This window comes from Anas acuta, chromosome 3 (assembly GCF_963932015.1).
Source record: "Anas acuta chromosome 3, bAnaAcu1.1, whole genome shotgun sequence".
In the NCBI taxonomy this organism is placed as follows: domain Eukaryota; kingdom Metazoa; phylum Chordata; class Aves; order Anseriformes; family Anatidae; genus Anas; species Anas acuta.
This window is the reverse complement of record NC_088981.1, coordinates 55,566,358-55,584,460: the sequence shown is the minus strand read 5'-3', so window position 1 is coordinate 55,584,460 and position 18,103 is coordinate 55,566,358. Positions and strand designations below refer to the sequence as shown.

The window sequence follows — 18,103 nt, the reverse complement described above, 5'->3', positions numbered from 1 at the left end:
CCATGAAGTAGGTTGCTGTGCTCAGATCCGGCATTTGCCTGCACATCATCTTCCAGGTTCAGCTGTAGCATTGGCAAGACCACGCTTGCACTGGGGGCTTAAGCTGCCACCCCATTGCTGTCTCACAAGGGGAGAGGGCGAAATTTTCGCACCAGTTTTGGTCTCTAAAAACACAGAACAAACAAATTTGGGAAGAGAAAACTTACTTGTATCAAACTGGGCTTCTTTTCAGTGGAGAGAAATAGCAGAGCAAGTTTTCACGTGCCCTATGATTTCCCTCCTTGTCAACTCCCTGATCACATTGGCTAGGCACAAACACTCAGAACTGGATGTTATTCATCACTGGTACGAGATTACTTCCCACAGCTGAGAAGTGGTCTCTCAGTTATTTTGGAATTTGCCATGTCAAAGATGACTAGTCCAAGATTTAAAAAAATCTAAAAGCATCATTTTTTACCATCTTAAAAAAGCATATCAGCTCCTCCACTTTGCTCCCAATTCTTCCCTCCCATTTTAGTGAATGTTACATTAAATCACATTCTGTTGCTTGTTCATTTATAGAACAAGCTATCTCTTTGCCATATTTGTGCACAGCTGCATCACATGCTTTGTGTGGTGCAGGAGGCATTGCAAATGCATGGGAGCAAAAATGCTTCCTAAGCAAAACAAGGCACCATGCAGCACACGAGCACTGACCTGCGGAGGTGATGCTCAGCCACCACACGGAGCCTGTGGAAAGCTGGATTGCTGAGGGCCACTGCTGGAGGTGGAGTGCTGGGCTGGGTGAACCTTTCCTCTACGTGTAGGATGAACACAGGCCGAGCAGAGAGATGGAGAGGTCCCAGGCTGCTGCAACATGTGTTAGTGTATCATAGTGGATGGGGGATTGTTACCAAAGAGCGCTTTTGTCTCCTTCGTGAGAAAGCTGCATGCTTTTAAAGAAGTGATTATTAATCTGTTATACCAGTTTTTAAAAGCAGTAAATGAGGTACACTGGTAATCATTAACTGGTGAGTCTGACATCCACCCCGAGCAAAAATATGGAACAGATGATACAGAGACTGAGCCAGAATGAATGAAGGGACTGAATATAAATAATTCCAATTAACATGGGCTTGAGGAAAAACAGGTTTGGGGAATTATTTCATACATCTAAGTTGCTGCATTGGAAGATGCTTGTCTTGGTTCTGCTGTGTAGACCCTAGACATTATACAATTAATATGTTATGTATCAAATGAACTATCTAGTGCCTAAATACTCGGTTTCAAAATACAAATGTAATTTGGGGATTTGTTGCCACCCATCTGGTGTAATTCTGGAGGTACCCAGCAAGAGCTGGTTCTCTGCTCCATGCTATGTAGTGCTACTAGAAGTGACCAGCAAGAAAATATAAAAGTATTTTCAGATGAGAAACCAAGGCATTCCATATGGATGGATGAAAGGCTCTATAATCAGGGAGGGAAATAATTAGGTCATAGTTACAGATTGGGAGTCACAGCATTGGGAAGCAGTGATTTTGAAGGATACTTGCATAATAGCATAATGCTGGAAGCACACAGTCAGCCAATGAACCGTGTCCCAGAGAGCTAAAGCACCCTTCAATGTAGCTGCGACACTGAAAGATAGTGTCTTACCCTGCTCTGAGCACTGGAGTGATGGCTCCTGGGGTGTTAGGTAACTTCTGGTGTCCCCCATCTTGCCTGAAACATGGAAACATAGGGAGTATTCAGGAAAGCTTTGTAACTCAGCAACTGGAGTCACAGTGAAGGACTGACCAAAGCTAATTTCTGATATTATGTACCTCCTTTGCATTTCAACATAAAACACCTTTGCACTTCTGTATGTATAATTTCACAAAGAAAACATCTCAATAATGTTTCTTACCAGAAAACATTAGTTTGTGCCTCTTCATTCACATCTGTGACTATGTATCACCAAGATCTATCTGCAGAAGTACCTTGTTGGGAATGGTACAGATTAGAAAAGGGAATGTAACTGTTGACTACCACCAGGGGAAAAACAGTATTTCAGAAGTTACAGCCGACAGACTGCTAAATAGGCTGAAAGTCAGGGTCCCAGGTGCTAGAAAGCCTCCAGCAGGATGCTTCCTAATGAAAGCTCACAATTCCTCCTTCCAGTTTAATAAAGCTCCTGTTTACAGGGGAGCTAGCTGTATCTGCCTTCGTTGCCAGCTGTTGGATGCTGCAGCATGGTAACACAGAGGCATACAAGTCTTGGCTACCTCTCAGCATGAGAAAGGCTTCTTGAAATCCTGCCCACCGTAGTGTTTTTCAGTGCATGTGCAGTAGCTAAATGAAAGATGCTCAGTTCTTGCTCATCGTGGAGTCAGCACTGGCCAGGGTTCACGTGTAACACATTAACTCGTGGTACTTTTATGCAGTGAGTACAAGTGGGGCTGGTGGGGCAAGCCAGAACCAATTAGATCAATTATCTCCACTTGCTCCATCGGAGGGTGGATTCTGGTGCTGTTCCAGTGTCTGAAATCAGGCATCATCCCTGTTTCTCAGTGTTGCTGTCAGCCTGGCGATGCAGTTGGAACTCGGACAGGGCTGCAGTGAAAACTGGGGTTAAAAAAAAAAATAAACCACTTTGCTGTTTTGTCTGGTAGGAAGGGCTTGCTGACTAAATCTGGCTGCTTAAAAGGCAAATTACTGGTGCTGCTGTTCAGGCTGCAAGGAACCACTTCCTGGCTTTATTGCTGTTGTTTTATGTAGATGCTGTGTTTTTCTCCTCTGAGCTGGTGAGAGTTTACTTACATTTTATTTTTCATGGGAAGAACCTCAGGAGGAACTTCAATGCCCTGTCATCCTTCAGGTTTACAATGTCTTTCTCTGGGTGGCTCCTAAGTCAGGGGCACCCCTCGAGGAGAGGCCCTTTGTGGCAGAGCTGGAGACACCCTATGAGGAAGGAGGATAAGCTTCATTGTCTACAGGCTTTACCCCCAGACATGCATTGCTTTGGCAGCCCTGTATCACCTGAAAGCAGGCAGGCTCCTCAAGAAGCACCAGGCTGCTCTCCAGGACTGTGTTAATGGGACTGGACAACACTTATCCAACAGTGCAAGTGATGACAGGGCATTGCTGTGGGGCAGGCAGCTGTGGTGGGACCTGTGTGGACGTTTTGGTACCAAGGAGGAAAGCTTTCGGTGGTGCTCGTGTGGTTCAGCAGCAGTGAAGGGGAGGGCTGGGGGCTGTGGAGCTGAGTGTTTGTGGGCCTAACCATAGTTCTGTGAAAGGGAATAATTTATCAAGTGGATATCCTGCTACCCCCTAGATTATGCCTGTAGCAGGCCTGTTTGCTGGGTACTGTGAGGGATTCAAACATTGCAAGGATGGGGAGCCTGAGACGTGCCTTACCTCCCAGTTGGTGAGCTCCCATATCTCACACCGTTTCAGCTACACGTGCTTTCAGTAGGAGCATGCTCCTATACCTTGCTCTCCTTCAGCCTGCAGGAAGTGGCATAAAAGACCATGCACACAGTGGAAATGCCCTCAGCGTTACTACACACATCATATGCTTTGCTCATTGCGAAGGGAAAGGAGTCAAGAAGCCAGGCCTGAGCGTAGGCTGTTATTCTAACCTTTTGCTCACATTCAGGAACAATGACCTATTGTTATGTTGTTTCCTGCAGATTATACTAATAACCAGCCAGCAGTGAGGCATGAAAAGTGCTCGGGTTTCTTGGATTGAACTCTAACGTAAGAAAATGTGGCAGCTTTTTAAAGGCCAATCAAAAATGTATTTTATTTTATGCAATTTGCCTTCTTGTACAAGGAATTTCACTCTAACTCTCAAAACTTGAAAACTTCCTGGAAGAAATGGATTTTATACCTTTAGGGCCCATGACACTTCTGTTATTTTCAACTATTTTACAATTTGGTGATTATATATGTAAATTTCTTCTCTAAATGACTGTAGGCTAATGTTGGTAGAATTCATCTGATCGTGAGAAGATGCCCCATGCTGTGGGATCCCCTTTTCTGTTTTTGGCTGGCAGCAGCAGCTGAAAGTGTTGGGGAGGGAAGCTGTGAGCTCTTGTGGGGTTTTACCTTGCTGGGCAGCCGAACTGCACCACAACTGCTCTCTCACTCCTCCTCCTCAGAACAGGAGGGGAAGAAGAAAAGGAAAGAAACAATTCATGGGTTGAGGTAAGGATAATTTAATTAAAGGAAAAATAACTTTTAAGGGAAAATTATTATTAAATAATTTAACCAAAGGGAAAAGGGAATTATTCTCTAGTTCCCACCAACGAGTGATGCTTGACCATGTCCTTGAATCAGGGCATCACTGCACGTAGCTGTTCAGGAGGACAGGTGTTTTCACGAGTGCCCACTACTCCCATCTCCATCATTTTTCCACCTTTCATTGCTGAGTGTGACATCATACGGTATGGAATATCCCTTTGGTTGGTTTAGGTCAGCTGCCTTGGAGATGTCCCCTCCCTATCACTTGCCCACCCCCAGCCTGCTGGCTCTGGGGGCTTGCAGGGAGTCCTGATGCTGTGCCAACACTGCTCAGCCGCAGACACAACACTGGTGTGATACCACTGCTGCTCTAGCTACAGGTGCAGAGCACAGCACTGTGTGGGCTGCTGCAGGAGATGTTAATTCCATCCCAGCTAGACCCAGCACAGCTCTGTGAGCTTACTCAAGTGTTACAATTATTTGTGCACCAGCAAGTCTGTAATATATTAGGTATAAAACCGATTGTCTCTGAAATACACTTTAGTGACTTCAGTGATATGGCACCAAAGATGCACTGAGTGATGTTCAGCTTTCATTTGGGCAATTCAGTAACAAGCTATTAGCAGCAGACTAATGACATAAGCATGTAAATGTTCTGTCTGCAGAGAAGGTCACAATCCTCATATTCTGGGTTTTCATTTGTCCTTTAGGGCTGGCTTAGCTTTTAGCGAGCTTTTAACCTGGGAGGTGCAAAATATCATGGCACTTTGAAGGCTTTGCTGTCAGACAAATGACATTCAGTGTGAAAATTAACAGGCAGACAAGCCCAACTTCATTGAGGGGATGGCTTTTCCTTACTAAAGTGATGTGGTCCTTTAGTTAACCAATGTTACTAGAGAGCTTACACAAATCAAAAATTGCTTGAATTGTGGATTCAGTTCCTTTATATTAGCAAAGTCAACTTGACAGGGACAATTATTTACAAAACCACCTAATATTTATCACATGATAAGCAAATACCAAGTTTGTCAGGCTGCCTGAACCATAATTTCTTTACCTACTAGTTTACTAACGTAATCTCTCAACACTCAGATACTTAGTTTTCTTTATATTAGACTGGTAAACAGGTCTCCATGATACGTTTCCACACTTTTTCCAGTGGATCTGAATGGCACCAGGTCTCTCTGCTGGAACTCCTATTCATACCTATAAAAATGGCTTAGGATTAACAGGATGCTGTAACACCAAATCTGCGCACCCAGAAAATTTTCAGCAGTGCTGGCTGCGCTAGAAAATGTCTGCCTTTTCACCTGCATCAACATTCAACTGACTTGCATTAGTTTAGCATACCTGCTCATGGATAAGCATAAGTCTAAGCAAAGATGTTTACTAAATAAATGTATTTAAAATCATCCAGCCCTTGTCCACAGATGTCATGTCCCATGCGGAGACATGTGGCTTTTGTGGAATTCAGCTACACAAAATGAACGTGGCACTGTTTTGTCACTCAACTAGAAGGCGCTCTCTCCGAAGAGCAACTTTTGAAAGGGACAAGAATTTTCTCTGCACGCATTACAAAGAAGTCTCTGTGTTTTCCTCAGCTGCCAGTTTTGCACTCCAATTTATTTTCCTCATTTTGGGACAATGAGGATGGCAAACACAGTACACGCTTCTCAGTCACGTAAATAAGTTGTAAAACATGCTGAGAGTTTTCGTCACATCTTCAGCAATGGATCGTTAGATAGGAGGAATAAACAAAGGCACCATCAACTTGACCTCTGCATAATGCACTTAACGACTGCCAGCTACATTCATAAATTTGCAGACAGTGGGTTTTATCACCATGTGTAAATCAAGGTCGAGTTTCATACTTGCTGTGGGGATCATGAGAAAATTGGAGCCTCTGACATCTTGCATTGCATTTTAGGAGTTTGAGTGAGTGGGATGTGGGCTTGAGGGTACTTGGGTACATCGTATGGTTAGGTGAGACTTTATATAGACTTTTACTTGCTATTTTGGTGGAAAGTAATTATTTACTGTGGTACACAGCAACTGTTTTAAAATAGAAATTGACTGATCTTGGGTGTCTTTTTTTTTGTTGTTATTGTTGCTGTTGGTTTTTTTTCGTAACACTATTTGGACAAATGCAATCATGGAGCCAGCATCGCATGCCCCGGTGACAGGAAAGCCTTACACCATATAGCACTGGCTCAAGGGACTTCACAGAAAACATTGGAGCACAATGTCGAGTGGGACTTTGCTGATCAAACGCCACAACTGAAGGTATCCATGCTGCAGCCAGTGGGCCCAGATCAGGTGGAAGGTGACAGGAAGTGAGGAAACATCTTCAGGTTACACCAGGGGACATTTAGGTTGGATATTAAGGAGAGTTTCTTCATGGAAAGGGTGGTCAAGCACTGGAGCAGGCCGCCTAGGGAAGCGGTGGAGTCCCCTTCCCTCCCCGTGCAGGCTGTGTTCTTGAAAATGTGTGTTTTCTTCCTTTGGGAGTCGGTCTGGTTGCATTAACTTTATTCAGCACTCAAATACATTTCAGCACAATAAACACTGTAAAATTAAGTCATTTTTCTCCCAGTAAGTAACATACCAGTAAAGATCTCAGTGCTGGCTCTCCCCCATCAGCTTTGCTGATGACATTGTAATTCAGTGAGCCACAGAGCTATGGATGTATCTGAAGTATGGTTTCTTTTAAATTGATTTTCTTTACAGGCAAGTTTTCTTCCTGGGCATTTTTGTGAAAGCTTCTGTCAACCCTATTTAATTGAATTGTAGCTGAAAACAATAATACTACATTTACATTAGCTCTAAAAGTCTCTGCATTTTTTCCCCTGTAGCCCATCTGGCTTTAATGCCTCTAAATTTTGATTTAATGAAATTTGTTCATTTTAACTAACTAAATGTGCTGCATTAACGATCTGCTGTATTAAGCACGTAGTTTAAAAAAAAAAAAAAAAGTGTAATATTGATGTTTAGTATTGGTAAAAGCACTTCCCACAAGAACAATACAGCATTCCTGCTTCAGCTCGTGTAATTAGTTTCCTTCTGCGTGGGTTTTGTAACTGAATGAACCTGAGCTAAAAATGATCTGGATCAGCACATAAAAAAACCAACATGACTGGTGTGATTACAGCATGCTGGTTCCCTGGCCACCAGCACGCAAACGAATGATGCACGAGAATTTAAAAAGCAAAATCAGCCCCACAGATTTACACTTGATTTAAACTATCAGTGCGCAGAGACCAAGTGTGATGTGTATGGGAGTCATTTTAGGCAAACCTCGCCATGCTTTCTGACCCCTTAGAAGTAGAAAGCCTTCTCAAGGGAGCTGTTGTTGGGTTACTAGAGCAGCATTCCTCCACACCCATCAGAAAGGGTGTGAAGCCTGAGCCTCAGTAACCCTATCCACAACCATTCCCTCAGCAGGGAGGATGTGCTTCCTGGCATCGAGGATGGCTCTGGCAGAGGCTGTTAGGTAAAATCTGTCAACAGCAGAACTACATCCAGTTTGGAAAATTGTTGAAGATACTGAAAGACAGTGACTGGTTTTGAAGACCAATGGATGGGGAGCTCGCACCAGAGCTGGCAGAGAACCAGCCTGGATCAGTGCTCTGCAGGCACTCGGCTACCTCTGCAGAGCATGAAAACCCCAGTGGAGCCAGCCTGGAGGGGATATCACTCCCCTCTGAAGCCTGCAGAGAAGTGAGTGGCAGGGAACATCCCTCCCTGCCACTCGAAATAAGCACAAATAAACAACCAGGCTACACGAAAGCAGGAGATTCGTTTTACACCCTTGTTTAGAACCCTTTTACTTGTTGTGGGTTTTTCTAATGAATCGGCAAAGACGCAGGCCAAGCACCACAGCTGTAATTGTGGTAGGTGCAAACAGGGAGTTTTCCTTGATAGCCGTAGGAGAAAACTGCCCAGGGCTGGGCTAAATGCCTTGGAGCAGCTGGAGTAAGCAGGCAGAAAATAGCAGGCAGGCTCTGCCAGCAAGGAAACGCAGCTGAGCACAATACCCTCGCTACTTCTGTAGCCAGCCAGACACCCCGAAGAAGATGACGTTGAGACAGAGATTTAGGAATTTTTTTGTTCTGGATGTCATCTGGGTGGCCCAGCCTGTGCTGGGGAGCAGATCTGTCCCTTCGTGACACGAGCTGGCAGCACTTCCCCTGTTTTTCCCCACAACACTCCCGATGAAATGTGGAAATCTGACCTTGAGGATAATAATATATCCCTAGGACCGGAGAGGGGTGCTCAAACACTGCAATAAAACACGCTGTATAAGTGCCGCAGATGGAAAGCGGATACGGGTTCAGGATTTGCCAAGTGGGAACAGTAAGGTCAGGCTTGCAGGAGACCCTTTGGGGAGCACCTCCACTGCTGGCCTGTTAGCTGCTTTGCAGGTACCGATGAATTGAGCGTGCAGTGCCGTGCTGTGCAGAGTAAGCAGACCAGACGCAGGGAGATGTCTGACATACATTTAGAGGTGTATTTAATATTGCAGCGCTTCCGGATTCCTCTAACATGCTAGGGATTTTGGCACCAGGTCAATGTTTGCATCAGTACCATGTGTCTCTGGAACAGCAGTGCTTACTTTAGAGCTGGCTATGAAAATAGTTTCCATTATAACCCCTTGTTTTCACATGTTTCTTACTTTTTTTTTTTTTTTTGAAAATCCTCTTTTGAGTAAAAAATTTCCATTCTGTATCTTTGCCAAAAGGTGAAGTTCCCCCCCCCCCCCCCCCCCTCTTTTTCTTAAGCTTAGAGGAAGAATCTTTAGGATGTTTTTGAGTCATGGGAGAGTGGAAAAAATGCATTTTCCCAGTAGGGAAAGAAAAAGATGCATATTTTTGTAAAAGTAGAAAAAAGGGGGAAATGAAACTGAAGGCTGAAACTTGTATTTTTGGCCTAGAGATTCCTGTAGTTAACTCGCATCATAGGGAACGACTTTGATTTAACAAAGGCAGAGATTATTCTGACTTCTGGCAGCTAATCAGGCCCAGGTCCAGGTTTCAGGCGTTGCTGGTGTTCAGGATATTATTTAAGGTTGTGTCTTTACAGCTGTCCATTTAAAGGGGAAGGAGCTGGTCCCCTGTGGTCTCCTGCCCTTCGGAGCTAATTATAGTCCAGCAGCACATTGAAATTCATTCCAAAATCTCACTGAATGGAGAGGAACTAGCAGAACGGTTGTGCCAAACACTCTCAGCTTTTCCAAAGATGAGAGTTTTCTCAATTCTCGCTCAAACCAGAAAGAGCAAGTGGATGTGTTGAAGCCATGGGCAAGCTCAGGCACCTTGAAAGGGCATTCAGGGTGTTCACATGTGGCTGGTTTAAGCAGCCGAGAAACTTCATTTTTTAATTTGCTATTTTCTTGTTTTTACTGTTGATGATGTCTCTTTTTCCCCCTTCATACAGGCTAGGAAGCATCACTGTAAAAATCTGCCATGCTATGTAGAGTTGCATTGAGTCAGTGAATGAGTAGATGAGGAAGGAAAGAGAGAGGCATCTAGCAGCCACCATGGTCAGTGGGCCTCTGCTCCGAGGCTACTTTCTGTTACTGCTTTTCCTGGTGGCAGCTGTAGCTGATGCATTCCTGGTATATCCCCTTCCACACGTCCCACAAAAGATACCAGGGGAGCCCTGCTGTTGGGCTGATGGTATCATTGTGACCCTCAGATGTGCATTTTCTGGCCTTTTTTGCAACTTTTAGCTATGCAGCCTGAACATTTCATTAAATGTTTCACTTTCTATCCTTCAAAACCTGCTTTAAGTGTATGTATGTTTGGCAGAGACATCCCAAATGATGTGTTTATGTTGCTGCGGTGCCAAAAAGCAGTGATTCATTAAGAAGCCTGGAGACGTGGAGGGAAAGCTGCAGCCAGCAACCACCACACATGCTCTGAAGAACAGAAAGCCATGTTTTCCTAAGGAAAATGGTCGGTGCAGTGGGACGGGTGTCATAGCTGACTGAAGGGAAGAGGCACTGCTGGACAGGATGGATAATTCTCCTGGATAATTGGGCTTTGCTGCGGCAGCAACAGCCAGGAGGCTGCCATTAAGCACAAGTGGGAGAGGGAAAAAATATCCATGGGGAGCCAGTGAAGCTGGTAGGAGCCTTTCCTTGCGGTGCTGAATTGGGGTGTTCCTGTGCAGGGAGCACTGCTATGGTGAAGAAGAGGTGGAGGAGGAGAGGTGGTGTCCCACAGTAGGAACAGACCTCCAGCTGCTTCATTTTCTCTGCTGGGACTATGCCAGCTTCTATCAGTAACGGGGCCTGCTCTCTCTATTTATTGTAACTACCGATATGAACTCCAAGTGGCTGAAGTCTTTGGAAAGCTGGCAAAACCCCAGCTCTTGAGGAATTCCACAGCCCGGAATGGCATTTTTACACCAGCACTCTCTTCTTCCCCAGTGGCCTGAACTAGGACAGGCAGAAGGCTATTAATAATTTTTAATGCAGTCCTTTTTGCCTTTCATCGTAAATCTGGAAACAAAGACAAAATTGATACCCAGTGATAAATACATGCTTGATTGGAAAATTTCTGGCAGTTGTTTTCTGTTTGGAAAAAGGAAATGTTGCCGTGTGCTATCATAGCACTGTCACCGCGTCACAAAGCTCAGCGCAACAGGCAGCAGCCGGGACTGCACAAAGAGACCGGACACATAGGAATAGCACAAATATTGATAGTTCTTGTTACCGATGATAGTAAAAACATAGAAGAGTTTTTGAACATTTAAAGTTTACAATTTAAACCTGAACTTTAGCATTTCAATTATTAAGTATGTGGGTGAGACCTTACAGACGTTGGATAATACATCATGGGGCATCTCTTCAGGGTTCGTCTTTTTTTCAGGAATATCTGGTATAGGGTTAGGGACACAACGGGATCCAGTATGTCAGTTCCCCTCTGTGCTTTAAGCAAAGACAGAAGCTAGCATTTTTTTTTATTATTTTTACTTTTTTCTCCCTGCGGGCACAGCACAGTGTTTTGGTCTTGTTTAAACAATAAAACAAAATCTGAGCCCTGAGAACACATTTTAATAGACTCTTACTTTTCAGTAAGATCCAATAAATAAATAAAATCTACACAACTCTGCTGGTGTCATAAGGGCCTAATTAATCATTATCTGAACCGTTCATTTGATCACCTTTTTGATCACATCTTGCACAATTCATTTGATCACATTTTGCACAGTTGGGCTAAGACATTCTCTAAAACCTAGATTACACCACTCCAGCTACTTGTGTCATAAGGCTTTAGGCAGCCAGTAACACCTAAAATAGTAGATGTGAAAGTAATAATGCCCCAAGTAAATGTTGAAATACTCTGGGTCTGTGAGTAACAGAAGGTTCCTGTGTAGGTCAGTTTGCAAAACAGCAACTGACTTCACGTATTTTCAAGAGGGGAAAAAAAAAAAAAAAAGATCGGCAACAAACACAGAATAGAGAAATGTCATAGAATTTAGAATTTGCTCTTAAAGAATATTAAAGAAGGAAAACATTGTAAAGACACTGTAGAAAGTAACAGGGATGGAGGGAAAGCATGTAGAAGCTATTAGAAGGAGGCGCAGCAGGAGAGCAGGAGCACGGTGCATGCAGGAGGCGAGCACATTCACTTTCCATGCCTCCAGAAACATTGTGCCGGGAACATGCTCTTTCTGTTATCTTTTTTTTTTTTTTTTTTACAATCACATGGGTAGATCTATAAGCATTCATCACCGACCATTTAAAATCATATTGATGCAGCTATTGTGAAAGTTCCCTCTAGGTACAGACAGCACCGAGTCAGAGAGCATCGTCAGGGCCACATAGCCGAGGGTACCCAGCACACGGCCCGGATAATAAATTATTGAGCTGCTGTGGCAATGAATTGTTTACGTGATTAACCACGGTCTGAAATTTGCTTACAAAGTGTTTGGTGAATAATTTAGGCTAGCAAATGCGTTCGTAAATGCACAGCCTATTTGCAGATGATTTGTGAGCAGAAAGAAAAACTGCCTGGGCCAAATTGCCACGGATAGGTTTGCCCAGCTGTGCTTGTGATGGCAACGAGCTGGGGAGGACAAATACGAGGAGACACTGAAACAGAGCCAAGGTCACCTGAATACTGATAAAAGTCTCAGCCCCTCAGATCTCTCATAGGTAACGGCCAGCCTACTTGTCAACCAGCGCAGCCTTACTGCTGTACAAGCAGATCTCATCCAAGGAATGCCCACTATTTGTTTTAATCAAATAGTCCTCATTAGCATATTAATTGCATTGGCCTAAGGCTTTGAACCCCTAGCTTCCAAATTTAAAGACTGAACTACGGAGGTTCCTCTCAGCTAGCTGCTCTGCATAGCTCCCTTTCATTCGACTATGCAGAAAGTATGTATGTGGGGTTGTTTTGAGGGGGGAAGGGGAAGCCACAGATTGGTGATGATCACTCGGACACAATGGCCTCTTTTTAAAAAGAGACTTCAAACTCTTTTTGTGCTGTATTTGTGTATAGGAAATGGGAGGTGACACTGCGGGAACACAGAATTGCTATCGAATGGTTATTCAATATAAAAAAGGACAAACATTTTAACATATTTTAAAAATATTTTTTAAAAAATATTTCCAAGTGAGAGAACAATCTAGGGTTATTTTATTTTGACAGCGCCTGTTTAAGACCGACAACCAGTCGATGTTCTGGTCTTGAGCAAACAGGCTTGTGCAGTGCCCTTTCCACTCTTCCCATTTGTAGCTACAAGCTCTCTACAGGCAGGCACAAATTCATCGTCCTTATTATAAACCATAGTGTGAACCATGACTAAAAAAAATATATTTATCTTCTTGTTCATGTTGGCTCATGTCATAACCTTTGCTTTGTTCACTTAATTATACAGTTCTCCAGTCTGTAGGATGCAGTGCTGTTCCTATTCTACCAGCTCTGCATATAATTTTATTTCATATTTGTATTTTAATTAATATTTTTTTCCTCTTACAAGTTTGAATGCTTTTGCCAGTCCTGCATTCTGAGTCCTATGATTAAACATGGTGTCCTCTCCTTAGAGCTTTCGTTATGTTTAGAGCCATAACTTAATCTCAGTGACTGAAGGAAGAGAAATATAAATTCACTTTTTAAAAATGCGTCTCTACTGAATGTGATCCTACAGAGCTCTAAAGATGGGACAATGGCATCCTACATGTTGTAGGTCATGTATTACCATCAGGCATCCCAGTATAATAAGCCCACTGAAATACAGCCCTCTTTGAAGCTTTACCGATGGGATGGAGTTTGTTCTTTGATGTGTGAGAGAGGTTAAAAGCTGTGCATTATTTCACTCTCCCTTGGGAACTATTTTGAAATTTTACATTCTCTCCAGTACAGACATCTCATGCTAGCCATTTATACAACGTGCAGTGTTTGTGTTCTACAAACCTTCTGAAGTTCACTAAGAAGCTATTCTTCCTCTTTTGGTGGAAGATCTGAGCAAGTGCAGAGTTTAACAGAATTCCCTATGGTACCCAACACAATAACCTGGGACAAGAAGGGAAGAAAGGTGCAGGTAGCACGATGCAATCAGATAAACACAGTTCTGACACCAAAACCTAACTAGGACACCGCATCCACTGACCACATTTATGTGAACATTGTGTCAGGGCAGTTGGGCACCACTTACTGGCACCTGTGCCACCCATCAGCTGAACCTCAGCTTCCCCACCTGGCTGGAGTACATGTCCATGTTTCAACATATTCTTGCAGCATTTCCTCCAGCACAAGATTAGCCCTGGCTAAAATTAAAGTGGAAATTTTAATCTTGAAATACTCGCTTTTATCTTTTGGGACATTCTTAGCTTTGCTTGTATGTCTGGACTTCAAGAAACCACAGTTTTATAAAGACCATTACAACTACAAATGGCTGGGTCGTCCATTTGTGTCTCTTCTCATTCGTTTTTTAAAGATGAAGAAGAAAAAACATCCAAACACCTCATAAATAAATCACCTAAATCCTAAAAAAAAAGAAAAAAAGTGCATTCATACAGATGTATTAATTGCAATCTCAAATCTCTGCTAGAATCAATTGTTATTGACATATATTATATATATTATGTATATATATAATATATATTGTACATATATATAATATACATTGTAATATAGTAAACTTAACTTTTCCGAAAGCCAACTACATGGCAAGAAATTTACTGCACAGATTAAAATATCTCTATCATACTGTAGATTGAAAGTCTCTAGACAACTGAATACTAAATGTATGTTTTTTGTGTGGATGCTCATAGGGGAATGTCAGTAGGATGCTAGAATCTCTTCTGTGTGGAGGCAATTGCAGAAATATAGCTCTACATATGAGAAATGTAATATATAATTGACTGTCCAGTTTCTTTCATAGTTGATACTGGTAGATGTCTTCTCATACACTGTTGAGGATTCAGGGTACCCTCTCATTAGTGAGTCATAAGATGAATTCTTAAATGTAACACCTTAAAAAGCAAGATTTAAGCAGAAAAGTGCTGTTTTTTTCCCCAATTTAAGATCACTAATGACTGTAACTTGAGTAGCCCAACAAATATGTTACTTGTTTGCATCTCTAGGCAGGACATAAAGCAGAAAGAGACATGCATGTAAATGTATGATCAGTGCTATTTAAAATATTTTATTTTTTAATGAATATTTCATATTTAACTAGCATTCCTTATTTGGAAACAAGAGAGAGTGTTTGCTATTGCCCACTTTGAAAAGGCTGAATAAAAGATCTATGGAGATGGTGCTGGATGCTCGCAGCACCTTGTCCCTCACAAATATAAATCTCCTTAATAACACCTTTAAATGTGCTAATGCAAGTAAATTATTTCCTGTTGAAAAATTGCTCTTTTGGTAAGTTTTATAATCAGAAGCTTCATTTTCTTATTCTATATGATATGCCTACAACCTGTTAGTATTACAAATTCATGTTTATCTTCCCTAAACTGGAATTGAACTCCCTGACTTTGTAGAGTAGTAATCCTACCTGAGTAGTTCTGCGACGTACTGCTAAGCACCACTGATGTATGGTGGTGACAGGACCCTTGCAATGAGATGGCTGCAAAGGAATTATATAAAAGAAAGTCACAACCATCAATTATTTTTTTGGGGGGGGGAAAGTATTGGCATTTAATTCACCTGGACTGGAGGATGTGATAGCTATACCCGTTTTATGTGCTTATGAATAGACTTTGAGGAGTTTATTACCTTCACAGGAATCATTGCAGACAGATGATCTATACATTTGCATTGTAAACTGGGTAGGGGAACACAAATTCCTTTGATAAAATTAATGAGATCCACCAGAGGCAGACAGGAGCACTTTTATGTTCCTGTTTACAAGTAACTCCAAAGGGAGTATTCAAGTTTCTCAAAACAAACCCCTTTAAAGTCATTTTTCAAGGTAATAAATGTGGGGAATTGTTGGAAAAACAAAACCCCACCATCTTCTGAGAAAGAAGTTCTAGGATTCAGTTGTTTAAGAAGCTTCTCCTTGTGTGGAAGGAGGGATCATGAGAGCATCTCCTCTAGCCTCTTTCTTAACTCCTGTTGCATAGCTCAGTCTGGTGTCTCTGTAGGTGTCCCTGCCACTTTTCTACAACGCAGTGCTCTGTAGGGGGCTCCTGGATTGCCAGGAGCACTGTTATACTTGCTCTTCTTGCACTTGGATATTGAAATGCAGCACCTGTGTCAGTCTTTCCTGTGCACATCCACACCAAGCCTTTTGCTGGAGAGCACTTGTTGCTCTTTGCATCTCATCTTGTGGATTTTGAGTTGTCTCCTAACTTCAGGGTTTTTCTAAAGCAGCAGACAGCAGCACTAGAAACTGTATAGTGTTATAGTGTTGGTTTGTTTGTTTGTTTGTTTGTTTTGTCTGGTAAGAAGCACAATGATGTAACTGTATCTCTACTTACCATTTTCCTATTTGCACATCCAAATGAGAATATTACCTTTCCTGTGCATCATCAGCAGCTCACGCACAGCAGCTTTCTCAGATACAGCTCCTGCAGGCTGTTTTGCTCAGTCCTTCAGGTCTGACTTTGTTCTTCTGACCCTGTTCAAACTCACTTGGTTGAATGAGCTGAGTTCGTTAAATAATCCAGATAACTGTGACTGCTGTGTCCTTGTTATCACTCTGGTAATATTTACTCCACCTAAAATTGCTGCCAGGAGTGATTTATTTGGTCTTTCAGAGCTGTTTGAAATAATTCCTCTCTAGATGGCCGATGAAAGCACTGAGAGTCCCTACAGCTCCCCAACAGAAGCACCCTCATTAAATGTTAGTGCCCTGCAAGCAATTGGTCTTTTCATTTATCTAGTTCTTCACCTGTTTGTGCTTTAGTAATTTTGGTGTTGTCCTCACTTCTTCCTCTCGTAATAGATCAGGTACCTGATTGAAGTCCGTTAGACTCAAGCCAGTACTTTTGGCAACTGAACGTGTTAATTGCATTCAACAAGGGAATACATTTGTTTACCAAGACCAGTTTTCTATAAAAAACTATGAAGATTGGTGTTGTATTCTTGACTACTTGTTGTGTTTTAGTTGACTGCAAGACTCTTCTGGCCGTGACTGATGCCAGGCTAAGCAGCTGCTGCTGTTACTGAATTTGCTTCCTGAGCGCGGGCCTCATAGTTCTGCAGCTCCCAAAACACCATCGCAGGACCAACACACAGGAAGGCCAGAAATCTCCTCAGCCACCCTCTCTAGGACTTCCAGGCCACTCAAAACCGTGTTAACTTCAGCGTAGGTCTCACTAACAGATGTTCTCTGGCGTGTTCTTCACAAGAGCCTTCCATGCCCTCGTGTGATGCATCTTTGTGCTTGTTCCTAGGTACTGAGCAGCAGTAACCACTAAGCATTTGGGATGGTTTTCATGTGTGTTTTTCTTGTTTTTTTTTTTCCTCCATCGGCCAACAGTTACCTGTTTGTTCTAGGATTAAGCCCACAGCAGGGCTCTGATTATCCAGCAAAAGAAAAACACTAACGAAAACTAGAAACTTTGTTCCCTTTGCCCTGGTGCTACACGATGCCTCTTTGCCCCGCGCCTTCCCCCTCGGCTGATCCCAGTGTCCCTTTTTGCCCCTTCTCAGCGCTGGCTGCCGGGGGCTGCCGGCCCGGCCTCGGGGAGGGCCCCCGCGGGGCCGAGGCGGTGCCGGGGGCGGGGGCCGCGGTGGGCGCGGCGCCGGAGCCTCCGTCCCGCTCGGAGCCGTGCCCCGGCAGCATGAGGGGCGGCCGCCGGGACACCACCGCCGCCGCCGCTCCGGGACCAGCCGCCCCCCGCCCGCCGGCGGGCGGCGCGGCCCCGGTCCCCGTCCCCGTCCCGGTCCCGGTCCCGGTCCCGGTCCCGGTCCCCGTCCCCCGGTTGCAGCCGCGGCGGAGGAGGAGGCTGCGCCCCCGGAGGGCGGCGTGACGGCGGGGCGCCTCCCGGCCGAGCCATGGGGCAGACCTCGGTCTCCACGCTGCCCGAGCCCTCCGCGCACGGCGGTGAGTAGCGGAGCCGCCTGGCCACGGGCTCCTCCTTCACTGCCCTACCCTCCCCGGGTAACTGATGGGAGGGGGGGAAAACGGGGAGAAATAAAAAAAAAAAAAAAAAAAGAGGGGGGAGGAAAGGGTTGCTGGCACCTCGCCCAGCCCCGCGGCTGGTAACCCGCCCATCTGGCTGCGGGACGGGTCGCGGTGTGAGCGGGATTTGTTGGGAGTAAAGGCAGAGCGTGCGAGGGGAGCTTCTCCTCGGTGTTATTGTTTGGGACTGAGGAGCCGCGGTTACTCGCGGAGGGGCTTTCTGGAGGTAGGAAGGACCTGTGGGTCCCTTCCCGCAGCCATGGGGTGTAGGGGCTGGATTGGTGCCAGCCAGGTCTGAGGCTTCCTG

General features: G+C 44.1%; 2 protein-coding genes across 5 annotated transcripts in view; both read left to right on the top strand.

The window, feature by feature from the left end:
* The window catches only part of LTV1 (LTV1 ribosome biogenesis factor), a 350,847-nt gene that overhangs the window by 242,191 nt on the left and 90,553 nt on the right, over positions 1-18,103 (top strand). The window lies entirely within an intron of this gene.
* The window catches only part of PHACTR2 (phosphatase and actin regulator 2), a 134,400-nt gene that overhangs the window by 36,705 nt on the left and 79,592 nt on the right, over positions 1-18,103 (top strand). The window contains exon 1 of one of the 4 annotated variants that reach the window (XM_068677218.1): positions 17,415-17,718. The exons of the other annotated variants lie outside the window; for them this stretch is intronic. Within the exon in view, the coding sequence (XP_068533319.1) occupies positions 17,670-17,718 (49 nt within the window). The 5' untranslated portion in view covers positions 17,415-17,669. Of the gene's footprint in view, positions 1-17,414; positions 17,719-18,103 lie in introns of those variants that run through there. 4 annotated transcript variants of the gene reach the window in all.